The sequence below is a fragment of the Heloderma suspectum genome, chromosome 1 (genome assembly GCF_057233095.1).
Source record: "Heloderma suspectum isolate Gila_16-S chromosome 1, 16-S_ref, whole genome shotgun sequence".
Classification (NCBI taxonomy): domain Eukaryota; kingdom Metazoa; phylum Chordata; class Lepidosauria; order Squamata; family Helodermatidae; genus Heloderma; species Heloderma suspectum.
In genome coordinates, this window is record NC_139458.1 from 21,775,268 (window position 1) to 21,799,746 (window position 24,479).

The window sequence follows — 24,479 nt, forward strand, 5'->3', positions numbered from 1 at the left end:
CGAAAGCAAGAAATTGCAAGTAGATAAATAGGTACCGCTTCGGCGGGAAAGGTAACAGCGTTCCGTGCACCTCGGTGTTCAGTCATGCCGGCCACATGACCACGGAAGCGCCTTCGGACAGCGCTGGCTCTTCGGCTTAGAAACGGGGATGAGCACCACCCCCTAGAGTCGGACACGACTGGTTGTGGACACCTTTACCTTTTTTTTTTATGCTAGCCCTGCCCAGGGGTGTGCCTTTCACCCTGACCCCGGTCAAGGGGTGTTTCCTGAGTGTTTCCCGTCCCTGCACAAACCAATTAGTGTCTACTCAGAAGTAACTCCCATTGTGCTCAATGAGGCTTCTCCCCTGAATGCCCACATCAGAATTTACAGAGATCCCCCCTCAACTGAAATGGCACAGTTTAAAGCACAGATTCCCTAAATGCTCTAAAGCGCGATCTTGAGGCTCCGATTTTCCGTTGTTTGGTTTATTGCCTTAGGAAGTAACTACTCTGCACCTTCGTTACAGAGATCCTCTGCAGCATCGGGTTAGAAAGGGGGCTAGTTTCCCATCCCTGCGTTCCCCCTGCCCTTTCCCAGCACAAGTATATGTGTGTCTACTCAGAAGTAACTCCCATTGTGCTCAATGAGGCTTGCTCCTGAAATGCAGGTGCATCTGGACCTTCAGGGGAAAGTAGAAAGGGGGGACAGCGGGGAGGGGGGAGCCTCTCTTATTGGTTGAGCAGCCCCTACCAATCAGATGACATTCACTCCAATTCCCACCCTGAAGTATGTTCTGTCAAGCAATTTTTACTGGTGCGGAGCACTCGCTCATGAAGCCCTGCACAGACCAAAGTGCAGCAAAGCTGATTCCTTTAAAAAAAAATCTGATACTCCTCCATTCCCTTCTCCTTCAGTTGTCGTAGAAACACCCCCCTGATCTTTCAGGGGAGTGCAACCCCATCCTGAGCAGGTTGTCTCCCAATCTTCAAACCAGGGTTCCTATTAACCAACAGCCCCACCATTTTGGCTGGATTTAATCTTGGCTTGTTCACCCTCATCCAGGCCATTATCAAACTCAGGCTCAGCTCATTATCAAACCAAGGACCAAAACAGATGTTACTTTAAATATACTTCTAGCAGCTAGATCCTGATCTGGATCTTAAAGGCCCCCTCTCCCCTGCCCCAATGCTAGGGTTCCAATCCAGATCAGGGCCCCTGCACCTACTCTACAGTAATCTTTTTTTTTTTTTTTAAGATGTAAGTGCTACATAAGGATTTAAAGTAAGGTCTGTTTTGGCCCTCAACTATAGGCCCTTGGCTCAGAAGGTGTAGTTTCTCAGCCTTGCACAGCTCCTCTCTTTCTAGGGCTCTTCATCCTTGGACAACTATCTATTCCTCGCTTCCTCTACTTTGTCCTCTGCCTTCCTCATCCATCTATTCCTCGCTTCCTCTACTTTGTCCTCTGCCTTCCTCATCCATGCAAAGCTATTCCTAATTATTCAAGACTTTAAATGCTGCAGTCAGAACATTATGCAAATTAAATTTTGCACAGTTTATTTGAAGCACAGCATCTCCGCTTCTCCAGCACAGAGTTAAAGAGGAATTCTATTAGAAGCTCGATGTTTTGTGCCTAAAAAATAAAATCCCCCAAACTCTTCAGCTTTCCGTAGGTGAGGGGAAGCTCATGATGAAAGGAAAAGAAGAGAAGAAAGACTTGTCCTTGTAGTGGCTGGAAGTAGTTCGCTACAGGGGACAGAACTACGGGGGGGGGGGGTGTCATTAAAGCTTGCCTCTAGCCTAGCATGGAAGACAGATGCCAAGCATGCTTGTGTATAAAATGCTACAGGAACAAACGTGCAGTCTCCTCCACCCCACATACCCACTGCAGTTCCCAATACTCTTTGCAAGATGCTGAATTCCACATGACACATCATATCAATGTGGCAGGCTCTAAAGCAGGGCTATACAGAATTTATCCCTGATGGTCTGATGGCACATCATACAGCCACCTTGTGGAAGCTACACTTGTCTGGGTCTGGTCAGTGTCTGGATGGGAGACCACCGCACGTAAGCCCCTTTAAGTTCCATGACGGAAGAAAACCAGAATATAAAATGTACTAGATAATAAAATGAATTAATTCAGCAAAGGTCCTTTAACCACAACATGTGTAAGGGCAGCCAACGTTTCCTTGAAGACAGGTTGCCTGCTCACCTTTCCCTGCAACACAGATCTGCAGGTGAATACTGAATATGTTGTACAGTGCATCCCTCAACTCTTGTCATGGTGAAGCCTGAGAGGTTGGTCAGCGTCACATGCTGAGTGCGCACCCTGGAGCAGAGGTGGACAACTTGGTGCCCTTTGGATGTTTTGGACTATAACTCCCATAATCCCCAACTGTTGGCTTTGCTGGCTGGGGTTGATGGGAGTTGTAGGCCAAAGCATCTGGAGGGCACCAGGTAGTCTAACCCTGCCCTAGAGAGACATGAAAAGACTAGTCACACACTATCACAGTCCTTATTTACACTGCTGGCCTAAAAACCTTCCACTCTAACTTCCAATGCAAGATATATAGCAGCCCCCCGTCCCTCAACCTGGTGCCCTCCAGATGTGTTGTACTACACCTCCCATCATGCCCAACCATGCTGTCTTGGCATGATGAGAATTGCACTGCAAAATATCTGGAGGGCATCAGGTTGGGGAAGTCTGCTATAAATGGGTTTTCACCACAGATATATGAAGAGACGGAGCAACACCACTTTATGCCCACAGACAGACTCATGGCCATTGGCGGCTTTCAGTTTTTAATTGGCCATTCAGGCTTTGTGTCATTCTAGTCTCTTTTTTTCTACCTATGGCAGGGGTGAGCAGACCTTACACTTGTGGGATCTATTTTGCCTTTCATTAGAACCCCATGGGCCACAAACTGAAACCTGGTGCAAAATAGTGGTTCAGGAAGACAAACATGGAATCGAGTAACAAGGTATCTCTGAGCACATGCTCAGCCCAGGAATGCATTTTCAGGACCAGAACTGGAGCTCACAGATAAATCTATGCTTGTTTCTCCTTTGGCTTTCTTGATTTCAGCAGCCTAATTCAGGAGGGGGGCGGGCGGGCAGAAAAGTCTTTTCTTTTTTGCTATAGTTAAACCACTGGGAGTCGGAAATCCTTGCTGATGTACTGCAAATCAGCTGGAGATCTACCTGCCCGTGTCCTATGCAAGCGCCCTGGAACACCTCCATCCAATAATCCCCTGCAGTGCACAGGGTTTCTGTAGCAGGCAGACCCGAGTTCATTGATGTGGGAAGTGTTTCCTGAGGACAGAACAGTGTGAGAGCGGATGCTCTGTAGTGGCATGCAGTCACGTAGCTGTCTAGTTGGTTAATACAGAAAGAGGAAAAAATGAGAAGGCAGGTTGATTCTGCAAGCCGGGAACTTCTGTTGCTACCCGATTCAAGCAGTGATAAGAGTTGAATCATCACACCCGAGACTTGAATTAAAAATAAACATTTCTACAGTTCCATTATCCCAGCCTTCTCCAGATCGGTTGCATTACCTTAGGTCACTCTTAGGGAACTACCTTAGGTCACTCAAAGGACACTACGAGCTGATCCACAGGCTCAGAAAATGAACATGGTACAGCCCACCAACAGAGGCTGTTCCACTCCAGACTGAGGGGGAGGGGCTCGATTTTCAATTTCTTTGATAGCCTATCCATAGAGGCTCTCCCGGAGAACTCAGAATCCTAATTTTCCAGGGTTCTAGAATCTCAGGGAAAACTTCCACGGAGAGAGGGAGCCCATACGTAGAAGGCAACAAGAAAGGCGAAGGAGGGGCACAGTCCTTCGCTTGGCCTTGCTCCCCCCTCCTCATATATACAGTTTAGACATGAGGAGAATTGCTGTGCAGGGCTACTCGGTGCTGCAAAACCAGCACAGCGGAGCCTGGGCTAAGCTAGAAGTTTGATATGCGAGGAACACAGGAAATAATCAAGGCAGGCCTCTGATCCATCCTGCACAATACTGACTGGCACTGGCTCTCTGGAGTATCAAGACAGGGTCTTTCCCTGGGGACCGAATGCAGGGCCTCCTGCACGCAACGCACGTGCTCTACCACTCTGCCTTTCCCTACTAGCTTTCACAGACAGGAAGATTCATTTTTTAAAAACAAATTTACAACAAGGATAGACAACTTTCAGCCTTATGTTGCTGGACTGCAACTCCCATCAGCCCTAGCCAATGGTGAGGGATGATGGGAGTTGCAATGCAACAACATCTGGGGGGCCACAAGTTGCCCAGCCCTGATTTACAATAAGGGGGTGACAACACTGATCTTCCACATAGGGTTCCTGTAAGGCTTACTGAGATAATGACCTGGGCACCATTTCCATAATCACCACTTGGGTACTGCTTGCTGTGTCATCTGAACCTGAGTGGCATGGCTTGTTGGAGGGGGAAACAACCCTCCAATAACCCATAGGCTGTTGTAGGGTTATTGGAGGGTTGTTTCCCCCTCTAACAAGCCATGCCACCCAGGTTCAGACAACACAACAAGCCGCACCAGAATGGTGATGATTCAAATCACGATCCGCATGTGCCATGATTTAAACAAGTCACCGTGGCAAATTGTGGCCCTCCCGATGTTGTTGGAATTCAGAATAAGCTTGTCCTTGCACTTTTCTATGTACAGCTGAGCTGCAAAGAGCCTCCTCTCTTAAAAAAAACCCTTAGCCTAAAGGACTTTCTAAAATATTCCGTTCAAATCAAGGTCAGGCATCAGGGGCAGCAACCGTTGCAGCGAAAAGAATTCATCCACAGATGCTGCAAAGGGAAGAAGGGGGTGGGGTGGGGAGCTTCTGCAGGTTTAGAAGATGAAGCAAGATCCACAGTGCAGCAGCTTTCGGATACACAAGAAGTGCTGCTGTCAGAAACCGAAGAGCGACATTGGCCAGAAGGCCCCAGCCGAAAAGTGAGGCACAAGGCACTCCTGCACACCATCCAGCAGCAAGTAAAGACCTCCAAATTGTACAAACCCAAAGCATGGCGCTTCTTAATTCTTTGCAATATAACAGGTTGTTAAAGAGGGAGTTCAAAGCAATCTGGGGCAGGAACAGCAAGGAAAGATGCATGCTTAACAGACCATTAACCCTCGGGCCTATTAAAATAATGAATTGCAGCTATTCAGAGATCAGGACTGAGTCACGCAAGGGGGGGGTGAGCTCTCTCCCTCTCTGTCTCTCCCCCCACCCCCCAGTTAAGGATTTTTGGAATCTGGTCTTAATTTTTAATTTACAATGTCATGCCCGCTCTGGAGGAATCCTCGTTGGATCTAGAGCTCTCTGAGCTGAACTTCTCAGAGGAGCAGTGTGCTTCAAGGGGCCTGGCAGCAGATCAAGGGGATACTGAGCCCTGGGGAAAGACAGCTTCCAAATTGTTCCCTTGAGATGGAGAGAAACACTTCCCTCTTCTGATTCAGAGGCAAGTGTCGAGCCACTGCCTAGTCCAAGATGTCTAACGGTGGAGGCTCAGCTGGCCACCAAGTGAACAAATGCCCATCTAAATAACAAGACTCCTCATGAGTAAAGGGTTACTCAGGAGCGAGCCTCTCCTCCTCAGTAAGACCTTTCCTCAAGTTGCCCTGATGACCTGCAGCTATGCTGTGGGTGGAGCTGTGAATGCTCTGGAAGCCTCCTGGGAGTGTGATGTTGCTTCCAAATAAGACGTGCTCCTCTGCACACGTTGTTTTGAAGTAAAAAAATTGCTGCTTTTTTGCCGCTGCCTCACTGCTGAATTTTGGCAGTAATTCTGGGCCCCAGAGGGGTCAGGGAAAGCAAATGCAGACTCATGACTCCTGGAGGTTGCCAATCCCTGCCTTAAGTCCACATATCAAGATTATTCAGGGGCTGCCTCAGAGCTGGGAGATCTGGGTTCTAGTCCCCACTCGGCCATGGAAGGTCACTGGGTGACTTTGGGCCAGTCACACACTCTCAGCCCAACCTACCTCACAGGGTTGTTGTTGTGAGGATAAAATGGAGAGGAGGGGGAAGATAATGTAAGCCGCCTTGGGTTCCTTGCAAGAAGAAAACAGGCAGGATATAAATGCAATGAATGAATGAATGAATGCATTTTAAATATTTGAGGAACTGCAGTTTCAGAATTAGGGCAAAATGAGATGAGAGGCCATTCATATAATTAGCAATTGCATTAATTGGCTTTTAAAGGTAAATAGGTGCTGAGCAAGGGCTGATCTGGATTTTTATTTATTTATTTTATTTATTATTAAATTTATTAATCGCCCATCTGGCTGGTCACCCAGGATTGTGACCCTAATGACGGGGTAGGGAGTTTTAACCCTTTAATCCCCCCTCCAATCTAGACTGGGAGGGCATGCTTTGTAGTTACTTTTCAATGGCCACTCATGCAGTTGCTAATTGCATGAATGGAATCTCATCCAGGTTGGCTCCAAGAACATTGTAGAATAAGCACACCGACTGGTATCTTCCATGTTAATGTGTTTTTTTTTAATGTTATGCGGATCAAACATACAAAAGGTAACTTTGGTCTTCTAGTCCACAAGGTATTTTCAATCCAGCTCTTACTACTGAAAACGGTGCTGATGGCCAGGCAGTAACATCTCAAATACCTCAACACGCAGTGGGTTTTTCCAGAGAACCACCAGAAAAGCATTTAGCTGTGGAAATGCACAGCTAGATCTACTGAATTATTCAGCCTATAATAACTCAACACGATACAGTTCACTCATCTGAGAAATCAGATAAGCAGTACAACCACTGGACTGGAACATCAGAGTAAGGGACGGGCACCACACCGCACTGTGTTAATTGTTTGACCACTGAGCAATAAGAAAGTGACTGTACATCCGGCTACAAATCAGGCCCCCATCATACTCCCAGTTTGGGGTGGGGGAGGGGAGAGCTGCTTCTGTGTGGTGGGATCACACGACACATGGGCAGGTGCATGACTTATATGTCCATGTGAGATGGGGCCAATCATGTGGGTCTTTCCCAGCTGATTGGCATCCTCCTGAGGGGTGGAGTTCCAAATGGGAAATGCCCACGTCGGGGCCGGCCCTACCATTAAGCAGAGTGAGGTGGCTGCCTCAGGCAGCTAATTTTGGGTGTCAGGAAAGGACAACAAATTGTTAGTCATAGATAGATAGATATATTATTGCGAGGGAGGGCGGGAGGAAGGCACTTGTGTGATTTCCTGTCTCAGGTGACAAAAATAACTTGACTGGCCTTGACTATGCACTTAGACTTGGGTGGGGGAGGGGCCATGTACTGCTACACCTCAGGCAGCAACCTGTCATGGGTTAGCCTTGACCCACATGTCTGCCCCCGTGCAGCATTGTTTGAATGATAAGGGACCAAGTGGGGCAGGGCTGGTCCAAGACATTTTGCCACCTGAGGCAAAGAACATCCCCCACCCTCCCCAAATCACAATTCCATGTACTAAAGCCATGTACTGGACTGGCCGTTGAATCTTACTTCAATACGGGCAATGGGACAGTGTCCTCCACCACATGTGAAGGCAGAAGGCTAGCTTAGGGGCAGTCCTGCCCTCCAACGTCTTGCTGCTGCTGACCTCTACCCCAAAGCAGCTGTTGCCTGAGGCAGCCACCTCACTCTATCAGGTAGATTGCTCCCCTCTCCGGGCTGGTCCTACCTTTAGGTAGAGTCTACGTAAGGACAGGGCCAGCCCTGACGGGGGAGGGGCCTCTGAATGAAATCTACAAGCCCTGCTCTGACTACCCCAAATTTTACCCAAATTATGCCCCCCCCCCCCCCGGTAGATGTCTAAAAACAGTAGCTAAGGAGGCCGATAGTCTGTGAGCTTTCCATCAGCATCTGACTGGCTACTGTAGGAAACAGAAAGACTAGATAGCCCTTTGACCTGATTCAGGAGGGCTCCTGTGTTCTTAAAAAGTAAGGTAACCAGGGTCCCTCTGCATGTGCACACACTCACAGAAATTCAAGCACTGCCCTGCAGTGTGGGCATCGTAACATGTGGTTCTGACACTGTTGGGCATGTGTGGGAAGAGAGTGTATTCTGTGCAGAGCTTCACAATGTTGCTTTGCATTTCCTGTTCCTCTGCATTTCCATCTTGTCCAAAACCACAACAAAGGGATGTGGAAATGGTTCCCACAATGGAAGCTTCCATATCTCCCAAGCATTTGCATCATGTCTGAAGCAGCTCTGTGATTTCATGCAAACCCAGAATAGAATAATGTGCTGAATTCAGGATCCTTGAAATTTCAGCTTTTCTTTTCCTCTTTCTTTCTTTCTTTCTTTCTTTCTTTCTTTCTCTATCTATCTATCTATCTATCTATCTATCTTTCATTTCTTTAAAGCAAGTTTCTAGTCTTTTATGGGGGTGAAGATCAGTGGCTAAAAGTGGGGGAGCAACATCTTGTGAAATCACAGAAGCCAAGGAGAGAGAATTGGCTAAGGTTTGTAGTGATTCTGCTATGTGCCTTACCCCTTCTGCGACTTGCAGTAGCAGAAGAAAACAACAGTGCAAAAGTTGGGTCCTGGGATATGGTTTTTTCCTACTTTTCTTAATGTAAAATGCAGATATGTCTGAGCTACAGCACAACACACACAGAAACACTGCTCAGTTAATTCCTACTTTTGATATGAAGGCTAAATGTGACATTAAATGTGTGATGACATTTGACATGTCTGTTGTCTTTTTTAAACTGCAACTGCAGGGCCTCCTGCTCAGAATCAGGACCACGTTGTGCAGGGACCCTTTCATCTTGCATTGTGATCAAAAATCACCTCCATCCCCCAACTGTTACTTGGCCCAGGAGGGAAGCTGCTATTGGGTGCTGCTATATAGCAGCTTCCCTCCTGCAGCAATAGCAGCTGCTGGCGGGGGTCGGTGGGTGGGTATTTATTTATGTTATTTTAGTTCTATGCCGCCCCATAACTGAACCTCTCTTTTCACTGGGACTGCAAAGTGGAGGAAAGGGCTCTTTCATGCACGTTGTGGTCCATTATAATGGCACAGCTGCCATATAAAACTAAAAAGAGAATAAGACATTCAAGTTAAATGCGATTATGTATTTAATGTTCCGTGCACTTTGGCCCTAACTGCATTTATGGGTTCTGATAAGTGTTGGAAACCTTTCCATTGGTATCTTTTGCCCAATGGTGGCCAACCCAAATCCTGATAGCATTATCTTTCCAAGAAGAAAAAAAGGCATGGGGATGGGAGATCACATAATCTTGAACTGTTGGGGGAAGGTCCTAATCTCTGAAGTGTTGATTCCTTAGAGTACGCTAGCCATGATTCTACAAACATTTTCTGTGAGCTTAACTGGAAACGTAGGCATTTCACTTGAACTGCAACCATGACTCGGCTTGAACACACCCAATGTTGTAGCACCCATGGGACTGTGGGAAAGCTCTTCCACTGCTCGGGAATCTTGTAACATTACTTTCTGCACAAATTATTCCAGATCAAAGATCAACAAGCCTCCCAGTTCCTGAAGCGAAGAGTTGCCTTGCCATGGGAACAGCAACGACTCCCAAAGACATTCATCATGAAAACAATACAGGAGTTAACCCGCATTAGCGGTGCAACCCTCGACATGCCTACTCCAATGGAAGCCCTGCTAAGTTTAGTGGGCCTTCACCCCAGCTAACTGAATATAAGATTGCAGACTATGAGGCGGCTGAGCTTGAAGCCATGCTTCAGGTCAGGGGTAAGCAACGGCATGAATTCCCTGCAGATGTTTGGACAACAATTCCTGTAATGGCTGGCCACTGTCCATTCTGGATGGGGCTGATGGGAGCTGTAGTCCAAAACATCTGGAGGACACCAGGTTCTCTACCTCTGCTTCATCTAAACGTGACGTGAATCGAGAGCTTCTGATAGCACTCAATTCCCATTCCCAAACTGACATGGACAAATCAATTCTGTCCTCTGGGAGAAGCCATACACCCATTTCTCCTAATTTATGCTATTTTTATTTAGAATCATAGAATAGTAGGGTTGGAAGGGGCCTACAAGACCATCAAGTCCAACTCCCTGCTCAGTGCTGGAATCCCAGTCAGAGCATTCCTGACAAATGGCTGTACAGGCTCCTGTTGAATGCCTCCAGTGTGGGAGAGCCCACCACCTCCCTAGGTCATTGGTCTCATTGTCGTACTGCTCTGTCAGGAAGTTTTTTGTGATGTTCAGCCGGAATCTGGCTTCCTGTCGCTTGAGCCCATTATTCTGTGTCCTGCATTCTGGGATGTTTGAGAAGAGATCCTGGCCTTCCTCTCTGTGACAACCTTTCAAGTACGTGAAGAGCACTATCATATCTCCCCTCAGTCTTCTCTTCTCAAGGCTAAACATGCCCAGTTCTTTCAGTCTCTCTTCATGGGGCTTTGTTTCCAGTCCCCTGATCATCTTTGTTGCCCTCCTCTGAACCCTCTCCAGCTTGTCTGCATCCTTCTTAAAGTGCAGTGCCCAGAACTGGACACAGTACTCCAGATGAGGCCTAACCATTGCTGAGTAGAGGGGAACTAGTACTTCATGTGATTTGGAAGCCACTGAGCAAGCACATTGGGGCACATATGCCAGTCATGGGCAAGGCCACACCCGAAGTTGGCAGGATTGCCCAGACCCATTCACACAATTCAGATGAAAAGTGGAGACCTGAATTACAGAATTATAGAATAGAAGGCTTGGAAGCGGCCTATAAGACCATCGAGTCCAACCCCCTGCTCAATACAGGAATCCAAGTCAGAGGATCCTTGACAGTTTGCTGTCCAGCCTCGTCTTGAATGCCTCCAGGGTCGGAGAGCCCACCACTTCCCTAGGTAATTGGTTCCATTGTTGTATTGCTCTAACAGTCAGGAAGTTTTTCCTGATGTTCAGCTGGAATCTGGCTTCCTGTCACTTGAGCCCATTATTCTGTGTCCTGCATTCTAGGATGATGGAGAAGCAATCTCTGTACTTGATTAAAGGTAGATGAATGTGGGAAACCAACTGCACTGAGGAGGATTGGGTTGGATCCAAATGTGCCCTGCCCTTCTGCATGCAGATGATGTCTTCCACTCCATAGAAGTGCTGTTTTATACCTGGTGCTAGAGAGCAGCATGAGAAAAATGATGTTGCACAACCTATTGTGAAATATGTTTTGCAATCTATTGTGCAAGCATAAGCTCAAGATTACAACAGAACTTACCCCTTAGAGCTAGAGACAGATGCTCTAAATTTCGGGTTCACTTAGTTTTTCTTTTTTCCAACCTTCAGTTCATTTCAGCCAGTTTCCACATTGGTTTGCAGTTTTATGTTTAAGACTGCATGGGAATTTGTATTAATTTTTCCTAATATATGCATTTTTGTGCGCAACTTTGCCTAATACATTAAAGTGCATTTTTGCAAGCAGTTTTGCCTAATGTGTTTTTTGTACATTGTTTTCACTAAAATACACATTTTTGTGCTTCATTTACCCCAAAAGACATTTTCGAACACATTTTCTGTTTGGAGAACTATATCGCAAAATTCAGAAAAGTGTGACTATCAAAGAATAATTGAGTCCTACCTGGCATATTGGGTCAGGGAGTGATAATTAGGTAGGTCTGGTTTAAAATGCAAATCAAATAAATTTCTCCCTCATCCCTGCTTAGGGCACTGTGCAAACTCTTGCACAGGCATTTGCAGAACAGCTCAAGTGGCTATTTTCCTTCCGCACACACCTCTTTGGATCTAAACCACTACATCTGAGGCAATGAGAGATGTGAAAGATCTATCAGTGTTGTTACATCTGTACTGGCCCATTTACACATGCAAATCACCCATCACTTGATGGTCTTGTCATCAAGAGATGAATGCCCAAGTGTACGAAATATGTGTTTGTTTCTGACTAAAGCCAAATGTCCGCAAGAGATGGCTCCCCATGTTCCATTCAATTTCCGATGCAGGAAGGATTAAAAAAAGAAAGAAAGATATCTATTACACACACATACCCTCCCAACAAAATGTCAGAGAGCACTTACTCTCATCAAGTTATGTTACTACGTCTTCCCACACAATGGTAGCTCAGCTAGAACATGCTTGACAGAAGTCTGAGAGCTTTTTATATTCTGCACATGCCAACTACAGTGGCAATCAAAGAAAAAACAGCAGGAGAAAATAGTTTTTCTCCTTCCAGATCTCTAGTCTCTTCCTGCAAAACCTGAAGCTCTCTCCCTGCTTCCCACTTTAAGTCTTAATAGATCTTGGCATCAACAGGCTTAGCATTAGAATACGAGAATCACACCGCTTAAAGTTAAGAGCCCCATACATGCAGCAACATGTTTCTCTATGCCAACCTTCCTTAACATAGTGCCCTCCAGATGTTTTGGACCTCAACTCCCATCAGCCCCAGCCAGAATGGCCAATGGTCAGAAATGCTGGGGGTTGTAGGTTGGGAAAAGCTCTACACAAATACAGATGGAGGCTGGAGTACAAAAAAAATAAAAATCTACATGACACTTGCCCTGTTCACAACTTGGCAATAAAATAAGAAAACGAACAAGAGTAATCATATGCATATACAGCTTGGGACCACAATACCTGACAGAACACCTCCCCTGACCTGAACCTGCCCAGACACTATGATCAACATCTGGGGCCTTTCTTCGAGGGAGGCTCAAAGGGTGGCGACAAGGGAGAGGGCCTTCTCAGTGGTGGCCTCCCAACTCTGGAATGACCTCCCCACTGAGTCCTGCCTGGTGCCAACACTGTAATCTCTTCGGTGCCAGGTTAAGACTGTCCTCTACTCCCAGGCATTTAATGGCATATGATGGGGCATTTATGCCAGTCGTCTAAACAGGTCTAGTATTGTAATGAAATTGTTCTTTGCTGTCTAAATTGTGTCTATTTAACTCTTCATTCTATATTTTCTGCTGTATTTTATTGTCTTATGAATTGCTGTAAACCGCCCAGAGAGCTTCAGCTATTGGGCAGTATAGAAATGAAATAAATCATCATCATCATCTGTATTATATGCATGCCTCCTCCTGCATGAACCTCCCTGTCAATTGCAGTCATCTACTGAGACCCTGCTCTGCATTCTGTCACCAAGGCAGTTGATGGGAATGTGGGATAGGGCCTTTCTGGTGGCAGCACCCCAACTGTGGAACTCCTTCCCTAGGGAGGTTAGACTGGCTCCTTCTCTGCTGTCTTTTAGGTGAGCGGTTTAAGATATTCTTGTTCTGTCTGGCTTTCAATGTGTTTTCATTTTATCTAGTTATGGTTTTATTTATCCGTTTTATTGTAGTTTGAATGCTATTTTTCATTGCATTGATGCATTATTGTTGTAAACCACCTTGGGGGCTCTTTTTACACCTGAAATGTGGTACAGAACTGTTTTATAAATAATAAAACATGCATGATCTAGTTGTGACCCTGATAACAGGCTTGCAAGATAATAGTATTATTTCCCCCCCATATTACCAAAAGGGGAACTGAGGCTGCAAGAGACTGGCTTACCTAAAACCATGAGTTCATGGTAGAGCAAAATTCGAACTGGGAACTTCCTGATTTATAGCTCAGTCTCTTACCGTGAGATCCTATGAATGCTCAGAAACATTTCCCATTTAACTCAATGGAACTTACTCCTAAGCAAATGTGCGTAGGACTGCAGCTACACCATCTCTCATACAACTTCAGTTTTCATTTATTTAAAAATAACAAAACATAAAAAACCAAATTCCAAGGATTCATGACTGTTGTTGTATAGGATGAAAAAGTATGGGCAATGCCAGATATGACAGAGATGAGAAACCATTTTCTGCTCTATCATACATATTGCCGATTTAAAATTGGCAATTGGACAGTTGCTACAAATGTTATTGCTTCTAGCTGATGCAACCATAATCTAGAGATACAAAATTAAACCCTCCAATATATACAGAAGTAAACAAACAAATGGTAACCATAACTTCAATACCCCACAACTGTATAAAAACAAAATAAATTCGCTCTGGATACTGTAAGGCTTATAACAAAATATTAAAATCTCAAAACCTCCATACAAATAAAATATTTAATATCAGGTAAGAGGATCAAAAGCGTAACTCACCCCATGATCTTTTATTTATTATGTTTGGACTTTCTTTGCAGACAAAGCGAATTGTGCCACCCCCACTGTAATATAAATCAGGGCCCGTGGAATGGCTGCCAAGGCAGGCGTGCCAGGTCACAAAGGACAAGTAATCTGCCCAAAAGACTGAATACAAGGCAGAGGTGGGGTCTGAGCCCCAACACACTAAACAATTCCTTTGAAGCCACAGTTTGCAGCCCCAAAAGAAAATAACGTCACAGAAGGCAACCCCCTTTTCTCTCCCTCCTCCTCTACCAGCCAACTCATCAGTGGAGGCTGGTGGCTCCAATGTCGGTGGGCAGTGAATCTGCTCCAGGTTTCACTCAGAACCAGTCAGAATTCTAAAGGAACTATCCAAGGTGCTCCACACCTTGGATAGCTCCTTTAAAGTTCTGAGTGAAGCACAGAACAGGTTCACTGCCCCAATGACATGGGAGCCATCAGCCTCCGCTGCACCTCATTTCCCACTATTCCTCTGTCTCTCTCTCTCTCTCTCTCTCTCTCTCGATTACCACCAAAAGTGGGAGGGGAAGGGCACCTTGGTGAGCACCAAGAGGGGTATCTGGTGGCGCACTGGTGCTCAAGGGCACCAGATTGCTTACCCCTGATGCACATCCTTGCCAGCAAGAAAAATATAGCTTGGTTCTAAGGTAGACTTATTAGCAACGGGATGTAAAATATTACTAAGAAATTTACGCCGTGGGTAATTTATATAAATTGGTCTGTGAAATTACACCAAAGAATGCAAGTCTATAAGCTGCCTTTCACATCAGCGCGCATGCACAGACACAAAAAGCCAAGTACACCTACTCACACAGGCAGGTATTTGCTCTCATGTGTGCTCAAACAACAAAAGAATAGAGCAGGAGCGGGCAGGCAGAGTTCTTTTCTCCCAGTCTAACAATAGTAGTATGTGAAGTGAGAAGGATTCTCCTTTCCCCCATCTTCTCCATCAGCGATCCTTTTCCAGTCAGTTTGGGTGAAGCGTGCGTGTGTGAAAGCATTAACTCGTTGCTACAGAGTGCTTGAAGCAGGGCTTTATGCATTTTGCAAACGTGGAATTTGACATTGGTGAAGAATACTGGGACTCTTAGCTTTTGCTTAATATAGGACAGCAAGATTCTAGTCCTTAATGATATTTTTTAAAAGGCTGAAAATATGGAGGGCAATGTCTAGTGAAGTATTAGATGGTGAGGGAGGGGTCAAGTATAATACTAGCAGCCATGGAGTAGAATTTCATTACTCTTTTTAGTCCTTGCCTCTACCTTAAGTTCTCTGAGCAGAATTATGCCAATGTTACATGATTTCAGAGATGGCAGATTTTTCTTGGGCCAGAATCTGGGTTGCCTTTTTGGAAAAAATATGTTGTTTTAGAGCAGAGTACATACATTTCAGTCGAACGGGAAGCTGCCTCTTAGACACCTTGAATATAACTGGATAAGGTGAGATGTACAAGATCAGGGATGTGGTGGACCTCTGCGTAGCATACATCAAGAGTCCAGAGATGAAAGGAGAACTACAGCATCAAAGCTTTCCACTGTAGTCATATAAGCACTAGACTTATACTCCAAGCTTGGAAGGATAAACACCCACCATGTATTATTTAATGGACTAAAGATCTTACTGTATTTGAATGTATATATTACAGTAGCCAACTTCATCTGGATGCTTATTTAGATATGATATATTTAGATATATGGTCTGCTTTTACTAATGTGCACATTTGAACCAGAAGTGTCAAATCATTTTTTGCTTTCTTTTAACCAATGGTGTAGTGGAAAGCTATGGCGGATTGAAGTGTTTTTTATAGTTATGTTCCTGCTATTGCTGTTGTTGTTTGTAGTTCCCTTAACCTTTGTTTATTTATAATTGCAAATAAAATGAATTATATCTATCTATATAGATATATAGTCGGGCTTCAGGCTTGCGCACGGGACAGAAACGGCCTTGGTCGTCTTGGTAGATGATATGAGGAGGGCTCTGGATAGGGGTGAATGCGCCTTCCTTGTTCTCCTCGACCTCTCAGCGACTTTTGATACCGTTGACCATGATATCCTCCTGGACCGCCTGGAGGGGTTGGGCATTGGAGACACCGTATTGCGGTGGTTCCGGTCCTTCCTCTCCGGCAGGTACCAGAGGGTAGCACTGGGAGAGGAGGTTTCGGACCCGTGGCCACTCACTTGTGGGGTGCCACAGGGTTCCATCCTCTCCCCGGTGCTATTTAACATCTATGTGAAGCCGCTGGGGGCTATCATCAGGAAGTTTGGGGTGCGGTGTCATCAATATGCGGATGACACGCAGCTCTACCTCTCATTCAAATCTTCACCAAGGTTGGCCGTAGAATCCCTGTCCAAATGTCTGGAGACGGTGAGTGGCTGGATGGGGAGGAATAAGCTGAAGCTGAACCCTGACAAGACCGAGGTACTTTTGGTGGGAGACAAGAGGAGGCTGGGGGATGTTGACCTGGTGTTGAATGGATATGGCTACCCTTGAAAGACCAGGTCCGCAGCCTGGGGGTCATTTTGGACTCCCAGCTGTCCATGGAGGCTCAGGTGTCAGCTGTGAGCTGGACAGCGCTGTATCAACTCCATCTGATACGGCGGCTGCGCCCCTTCCTTCCCGACCATCTGCTCCCATCGGTAGTACATGCCCTGGTCTCCTCTCGTTTGGACTACTGTAATGCGCTCTACGTGGGGTTACCCTTGAAGACGGTTCGGAAGCTGCAGCTGGTACCGAACGTGGTGGCTCGCCTGATTAAAGGCAGCCGCCAGCGAGATCACATCACTCCAGTGCTGAAGGAGTTGCACTGGTTACCAGTTGTTTTCCGGGCCAAATTCAAGGTGTTGGTTTTGACCTTTAAAACCCTATATGGTTCTGGCCCAGCCTATCTTAAGGAGTGCCTCCAGCAGCACCAGACAGGCCGCTTAACAAGTTCAGCCTCGGATGGCCTTCTCTCTGTCCCATCAGCCAGGACAGCTGGACTGGTGGGGACGAGCGAGAGGGCCTTTTCTGTGGTGGCCCCCACTCTGTGGAACTCCCTCCCTAGGGAACTCCACCATGCCCCCTCTTTAATGAGCTTCCGTCGTGCATTAAAAACGTGGTTGTTCAGGCAGGCATTTGGGGTGGGTTAGGGTATTTTAGAAAATGTTTTTACTGTAGAATTTTATTGTTTTAAACTGTTTTATTGTATGTTGTACATCGCCCAGAGTGGCTGGGTGACCAGCCAGATGGGCAATTAATAAATTTAATCATCATCATCATCTAATTCTAAATGAATTACATGTAGTGGCTATGATGATCTCTATCTATCTATCTATCTATCTATCTATCTATCTATCCATCCATCCATCCATCCATCCATCCATCCATCCATCCATCCTCCCTCATGGCCTCTGCATCCTACAGACCTGCATGGGAGCCAGTGTCATGTAGCGGTTAAACTAGGACCGGGGAGACCCAGGTTTAAATCCATACTCAGCCACAAAGCTTATGTTATCCTTGGGCCAGTTTCTCTCTCTCATTCAGTTTAACCACTCCACAAGGTTGTTGTGTGGATAAAAATGGTCAGAGAGAACACCATGCATGCTCCAGGATAAAAATGTAGTAAATAAATACAAGCCCAACCCATAGGCTGCCAACCTTACTTGACCTGCCCAAAGATAAAAGACCTGCCCCTTCCTAACCCTTGGGTCCCCAATGTCATGCCTGTGGGCTCCAGCGTGCCCATAGACACTTCTCTTGACATCCATCAGGCTCCTGATGCTTCCTGATATTTTATTTCTTAAAATTTCTAGAAGAATAATTTTGTTCTGACCTGGGAGGTTGCCATGCTGCAAAGTGAAGTGCTGCTCTCCTGCACCATCTTTATTTGGGTTCAAAATACTTGATTGCGTTTTGGAGCTCAGATCCCCCACCTCTGTCTTGTATTTGGATTCATAGAATCATAGAATAATAGGGTTGGAAAGGGCCTATAGGGCCATCGAGTCCAATCCCCTGCTCAATGCAGGAATCCAAGTCAAAGCATCCCTGACAGATGGCTGTCCAGCCTCGTCTTGCATGCCTCCGGTGTGGGAGAGCCCACCACCTCCCTAGGTCATTGGTTCCATTGTCGTATTGCTCTAACAGTCAGGAAGTTTTTCCTGATGTTCAGCCGGAATCTGGCTTCCTGTAACTTGACCCCATTATTCTGTGTCTCGCACTCTGGGATGATCGCGAAGAGATCCTGGCCTTCCTCTCTGTGACAACCTTTCAAGTACCTGAAGAGTGCTATCATATCTCCCCTCAGTCTTCTCTTCTCAAGGCTAAACATGCCCAGTTCTTTCAGTCTCTCCTCATAGGGAAAGATTCTTGGAGACGTTTCCTTTCTTTCAGTCTCACCATTTGCCTTCTGGGAAATGCGTATTTTGTGACCAGCCATGCCCACCCTGGCAGCCATTTTATGAATGGGCAAGCCAGCCATTTTGTGCGAGTGCCCTTACCATTCTCCAAACATTCCAAATGTGCCCACTGACCCAAAGTGTTTGGGGACCCCTGCATTTCGCCCCACTCCAGATCACTCCAGTCTTTGCCAAGATTCCAAAATTTCCAAAGGAGATTTCACGTTAACATCGTTTTTCAATGTAGGACTTTTTAAAACACGTGCTCGTTCACAGTGTGGAGCCGGATGAATAAAAAGATATTTCACACTATACAGTGTATAATCCAATCCAGTCACATCATTTGGGTTGTCCAACTGAAGCATCTGGAAAACTTGTTTCCCCCAGTCTGAGGCCCTTGATCAGCCTTCCCCAAACTGGGACCTTCCACCATTGCCAACCAGCATGGTCAACACGTCTAGAGGGCGTCAGCTTGGGAAAGGCTGCCCTGAACAGATAAATCTTGGCACAGGTCACATACCTTCACATTTGAGTGCTCCCTCCGCATGCCCTATAGCTTCCCATGGTGATGGAATGTCCAGGAACACCGCGTCCGCAACGCTGGTGACACCGAACCCGTTTTTGCAGACATCCTGGTTCTTCACTGTCACCAAGTGGCTGATCTTGTGTTCTTGGAACTCCTCTACGGCTTTCTCGGCTCTCTGCTGGTGGAACTCCACTGTATACAGGTGCCCTGTCGGAGCGATTGTCCTGATGATAGCATGAGAGAGGGAACCACTTCCAGTGCCTAGGAAGAAAGGGCAAAACCCCCAGCCATTGAGAGAGACGCTTGTTAAAAACGGATTTGCACAGCCACAGTGGGAGCATGGGCAAGTGCTTCTATATCTGACCTCCATTGTCTGCAAGTGTAGGCAACTTTAGAATAAAGGTTCATAAAAACCCAACTGATCATTAGAAAGGGGACATGCGACAAGGTATGCTTCCTGTTCAGGACTCCAGACACTCCATTTCATTCCCCTCCCCAGTCAGTCGACATTTCATGGACACTGAGCATGCTCAGTCCTCACTGGGTTGTTGTTGTTGTTCCCAGTGGAGGCTGGCGGCTCTGATGTCAGTGGGGCATTGAATCCGCTTTGGGTTTCAGTCAGAACTCTAAGGGAGCTATCCAAGGTGCTCTGCATCTTGGATAACTCCTTTAGAGTTCTGACTGGCTCTGACTGAAACCCGGAGTGGATTCACCACCCCACTGACACCAGAGCCACCAATTTCCACTGGTTATTCCAAAAGGTTTTTTGTACTTCTGGAGACCTTGGGATTCCCCCAAGCCGGCTGATACAGATGGTGCCATTTTGGCTATGTAACCAACAGCGCTCTCCCCCGAAGACTGAAATTACATGATTATGGACTTTTTTATTTCACCCTTCCCCGCCAGGAGTTCAGGATGGCATGCATGGTTCTTTATATATTTATTACATTTATATCCCACCTTTTCTCCAAGGAGCCCAAGGTCGCATACATGATCCTCCTCTTCTCCATTTTATCCTCACAACAACCCTGTGAGATAGGTTAGGCTGAGAGTCAGTGACTGGCCCACAGTTACCCAGTGAACTTCATGGCTGAGTAGGGACTTGAACCTGGGTCTCCCAGCTCCCAGTCCAACACTCTCACCACTACACCACATTGTCTCTCTTCCTTCCTTTTATCCTCACAACAACCCTGTCATGTAGATTAGGCCGGGAGATGGTGACTGGTCCAAGGTCACCCAGCAAGCTTCAGAGCTGAGCAGGGATCTGAATTTGGGTCTCCCCTGTCCTAATCAAACACTCTATTCACTTACACCACACTGGCTCTATCATGCCTGGGGATCTGACCCATTTCCTGTCGGCAGTGGTAGAATATGTTCATCACTTAGTGGGGAAAAGAACTGAGTCAAGAGGCTGTTAGGGTCATCTGCCTTGTGGGAGGTCACCTTCTGTTACAGCAAAGCTAACCAGACATTGGTTGCAGTGTTTTGTATGCTGCAAAGTGCCAACCAAACAGGGATAAAAGGAGAGCTTGCAGCCAGATCTTGAACTAGCCAGTTCTAGAGGAATATGAACTATCCAGAAGAACTACCCAGATCCAGAGGAATGTGAACTATCTGGTCCAGAGGAATATATACCATCCAGCATCCAGGTTCACTGCCAACAGAAGCAATTTGCTTGGGAATCAACAGCTGCTGTTGTGCCGCTACTGCAAATAACTGATCTCCTGCTCTAGATGTTTATTTTATTTATTTTATTTGTATTTATTACATTTATATTACACCTTTCTTCCATTGTGGAACTCAAGGTGACTACATGTGGTTCCCAGGTGGTCTCCCCTCCACACACTGACCAGACCCAGACCTGCTTAGCTTCAGCAAGGTGGTTGCCTCATGTCCCTTCAGACCATGCCCTGGAAATGCTGCAACAAGAAGCTATCTGAAAGACTTCAGTTTGTTTGTTTGTTTATTTCATTTCTATACTGCCCAATAGCCGAAGCTCTCTGCCAGTTGCAGAAGAGATGGTAGCCAACCCACCGCGTTGCTTACAGATGGGCTAATAGTTGCAATAGTGAACAGGTGGAGCAACTCCAGGGGGCTCTTGTCAGTGGGCCTCTGCTGTGGTGCGGGCCCTTGGCAGGGGCCCAACTATACCTACCCTTCACGCCAGCCCTGCTTAGTACATTGCATATCACCCCTCTCTTCCCGCTGATAAGCAAAATCAGAATAAAATATGCAGCCAATATACCTTCCTCTTTGCCTCTGAGATAATATGTCACCTCTCCCCCAACCCGCCAAAACCTTTTCCATACCTCTAAAACCCAGTTCCTCTCTGCAACAGCCCAAAGAAACTTGCTGTTCCAGTATTGTGTGATGCTATCCTGCACGCATGGATTGTCAACCCTCCACCCCTCACAAGCATTTCTGCTCTACTAGTGTAACCACAAGGCTTCTGTAATTTCACCGGCACACAACCAGCGGAGAACAATACTACCTATCAATTGCTTGGCATGACAAAAGTACCGACAGCTCGAGAGTAGCACATCGCGCTGAAGCCTCTCTTGCCAGAAGCCACAATTGTGTGACTGGGGACTTCCAGTATCCCAGGGAGTGTAATGGTTTTTGCCTCCCAGAGGGTTAACACTGCCCTCACTCTGGGTCTCTTCCTGTTCATCTTCAGAAGCAAACAGAAAAGATGTCAACACAGCAGGGGTGGAGAGAAGCAAAGGCAGCAGCTTGGCACAAATATTGAATTTCCCCCACTCTCTATTTCTTCTACATTTTTAATCACCTGCCTTTTGAAATCTGCTCTGAAACTACCAGGGAAGGGCACTGTTCTCCTTTCCTTTCTAGGAACCCCCATTAAAACTTGCTCTGGCGCATTGCCTGGCTCTTGGGATTAATCACAAACCCTGTTTATGCCAAGCCCGGAATCTGACCACTTTTTTCTTTTAATGCCAGGCGCTTGTGGTTCTTACCAACAGGACAACCCCCCACGGTAGCAGCAGGCTATTTGTTAATTCCTCACCAAAAAGCTGCCTTGGAAATAGATGAAGGAGGAGGAGGAGGAAGAATGCAACTAAGAACATAAGAAGAGGTCCAGATAGTTCTGCAGCCACAAACGCTGGAAATCCCACAAGCTAGGCACAAAGGCATTAGTCCTGCCCTATTTGGCATTTGGAGGTATACCGCCCCAGAACATGGAGGTTCCATTAGTTATAATGGCAAATAGCCATCAACAGACTGAGCCTAATGAACAGCCCTACTGTCTCAGAACAGATGGTCTGACTAGTCTTACATGTACTGCACAAAGTCCATTTCTGACCATCTGTTAGGGCACTTAACAGTGGGAAAAAAAAATCAAGCAGTATCTAATTAAAGCACAGAACACATAGGTTTGCTGAAAAATAATGGGCTTGACAATCTAAAGATCTTCAGAGAAACTTCTGAAGAAGAAGAGAGGTAAACACAAGTCGCAGCTCCGGCATCCATTAAATTGATATGAGCTCTCCACTATGACCACTGCCCCAGCTGATGCATTATGGAACGTTTATGAACATTCCAACTTCTCAGAATACTTTTTGAAAAAAGTTAGCAGACCAGGTGTAGGGACCAATATGGTGCAGAGAAGTGGAGCAGAACTACCAGAAATTATTGTCTGAGCAAGAATCTGAGCAATCTGAGAATCGGAGTTAGAATCTGAGCAAGTGTGTGAAAAAGGTGTGTATGTATGAGTGGGGCATGTGAATGGCAGGAGAGTGTCAACGGAGGGGGAGCAATTCTGAAAGGGAAATAGAACAACACACCTATACATTTTTGTGGGGCCCACACGGGCAGTTTTTCCAGCCCTACCTGGAGATGCCGGGGATTGAATTTGGAACTGTCTGTATGCAAAGCATGTGCTCTACCACGGAGCCATAGCCTCGCCCTTAAAACAGCAACCAGGTAAAGCCAACAATATAACTACCCCTTAATATAGTGTGCTACAAATGACAGCAGCCTGGAAAAGAGGTACTGCAGAGATGGTCTATCACCCCCTTCACTAGGTACACCTGCTGGAGTGAAAACATTCCCTTCTAAGTGTTAACTCCAACTGTTTAAAACAGAGATGCAGAAGGTGCTGCCCATGGACTGCAGGCAGCCCCCAAGCCCCAGAATCTGCAGCCAGCCCAAAATAGAAGTATGTGGGGGAAATGCTCTAGGAACCGGCTCTATGGTTCCTGCTATAGAAGCCTCGTTCCTAGATATTCTGGGGATGTTCTAGGAATGAGGCTTCTATGTCAGGAAACACAGAGCCCCTTCCTAGAGTGTTTTTGCTTGGTGATCAGGGTTGGGGGTGGGTGGGCTGGGGAGGGGAGGGGGCTTCAAGGCCTTGATGCTGTGACATGGAACAAATACTATTGCTGCTGGAGTGCCTGTGAGTGGATGTGCACATGCATGTGTGGCCCACTGCAGCCCAACGGGCACCTGATACAGCCCTTGAGGTAGAAAAGGTTGTGCACCTCTGTGTTAAAAACATGTGTGAACCCAATCAATCATGAGGTGGACTTCGTTACTGAGGGAAACTGTGAAAAGCATTTCAGTTACTTTAACTTGCTCTATAGTGGCGCACTGCTTTTTCAGGTTCTTTGTATTCACAAGGACTAGAAACTTGACACAAAGACAAAAAACAAAGCACAACAAAAAAAAGCTGAAATTCTCAAGATTCATGAGGAGCAGGGCGGAAAGCCTGGAAGCCACAAAAAAGCATTAGGGGCTTGCATGGTCTTCATGCCACACTATCCCTACCTGTGACTGCTATGTGGAGAATGCAGAATATACCCATAATTCTTCTACTTAGGCTACTAATGCTCTTTTTTGGTAGTCGTTTTTACGACAGCCCTGCCTCCAACCAAGATCTGCCATTGTTCTTGCAAATGCTCCCGTTGTAATGAGAACAAAACATTTGAAATGCACAACCCTGTACAAATTAGTACTCCCTGAAAGACACCTGAGATAACAAGGCTTATCATGAGTGCTACATGCAGTCAGTCTGTCACAGACACACACCATCAGCTAACTTAATATTGTCCTGTGTGTGCATCCAAAGTAGGCTTCTTTACGCAGCTATGACTTACTTCAGACTGCAATTTATTTGTGTACAAATCAGAGGCTGTGGGAGGATTGAAAAATCAGAAGCTCTTGACTGGACTCCCTTCCTTCTTGGCCTGCATGAAACTCACTTAAGTTGATTCAGAATTCTTTATTCAGAGTACAGGTGCAGATCCTGTTTGAAGGTGACTTTGAACAGGTCTGCACCTCCAAAATAAATACCTAAAAATAAACATTTGACACCATGTCATCATGTCTGGAAGTCACACAACTACCTAGAGATGTTATTATATTAAGCAGTATATGAGTAGTACTAATAAAAATAATAAAATAAAACACTTTACTAAGTATAAGAGGACAGGTCCCTGCCCCAAGAAGTTCACAGTCTAATATCCACCATTC

General features: G+C 46.1%; 1 protein-coding gene across 6 annotated transcripts in view; it reads right to left on the reverse strand.

Moving 5' to 3' along the window:
- The window catches only part of TRMT61A (tRNA methyltransferase 61A), a 72,831-nt gene that overhangs the window by 24,196 nt on the left and 24,156 nt on the right, over positions 1–24,479 (reverse strand). For all 6 annotated transcript variants that reach the window (XR_014788253.1, XR_014788251.1, XM_084837870.1 and 3 more), the window contains exon 3: positions 18,984–19,250. Coding sequence is in view for 4 of the 6 variants with exons in the window: in XM_084837870.1 (XP_084693996.1) it covers positions 18,984–19,250 (267 nt within the window). In the remaining 2 variants the exon portion in view is untranslated. The remainder of the gene's footprint in view (positions 1–18,983; positions 19,251–24,479) is intronic.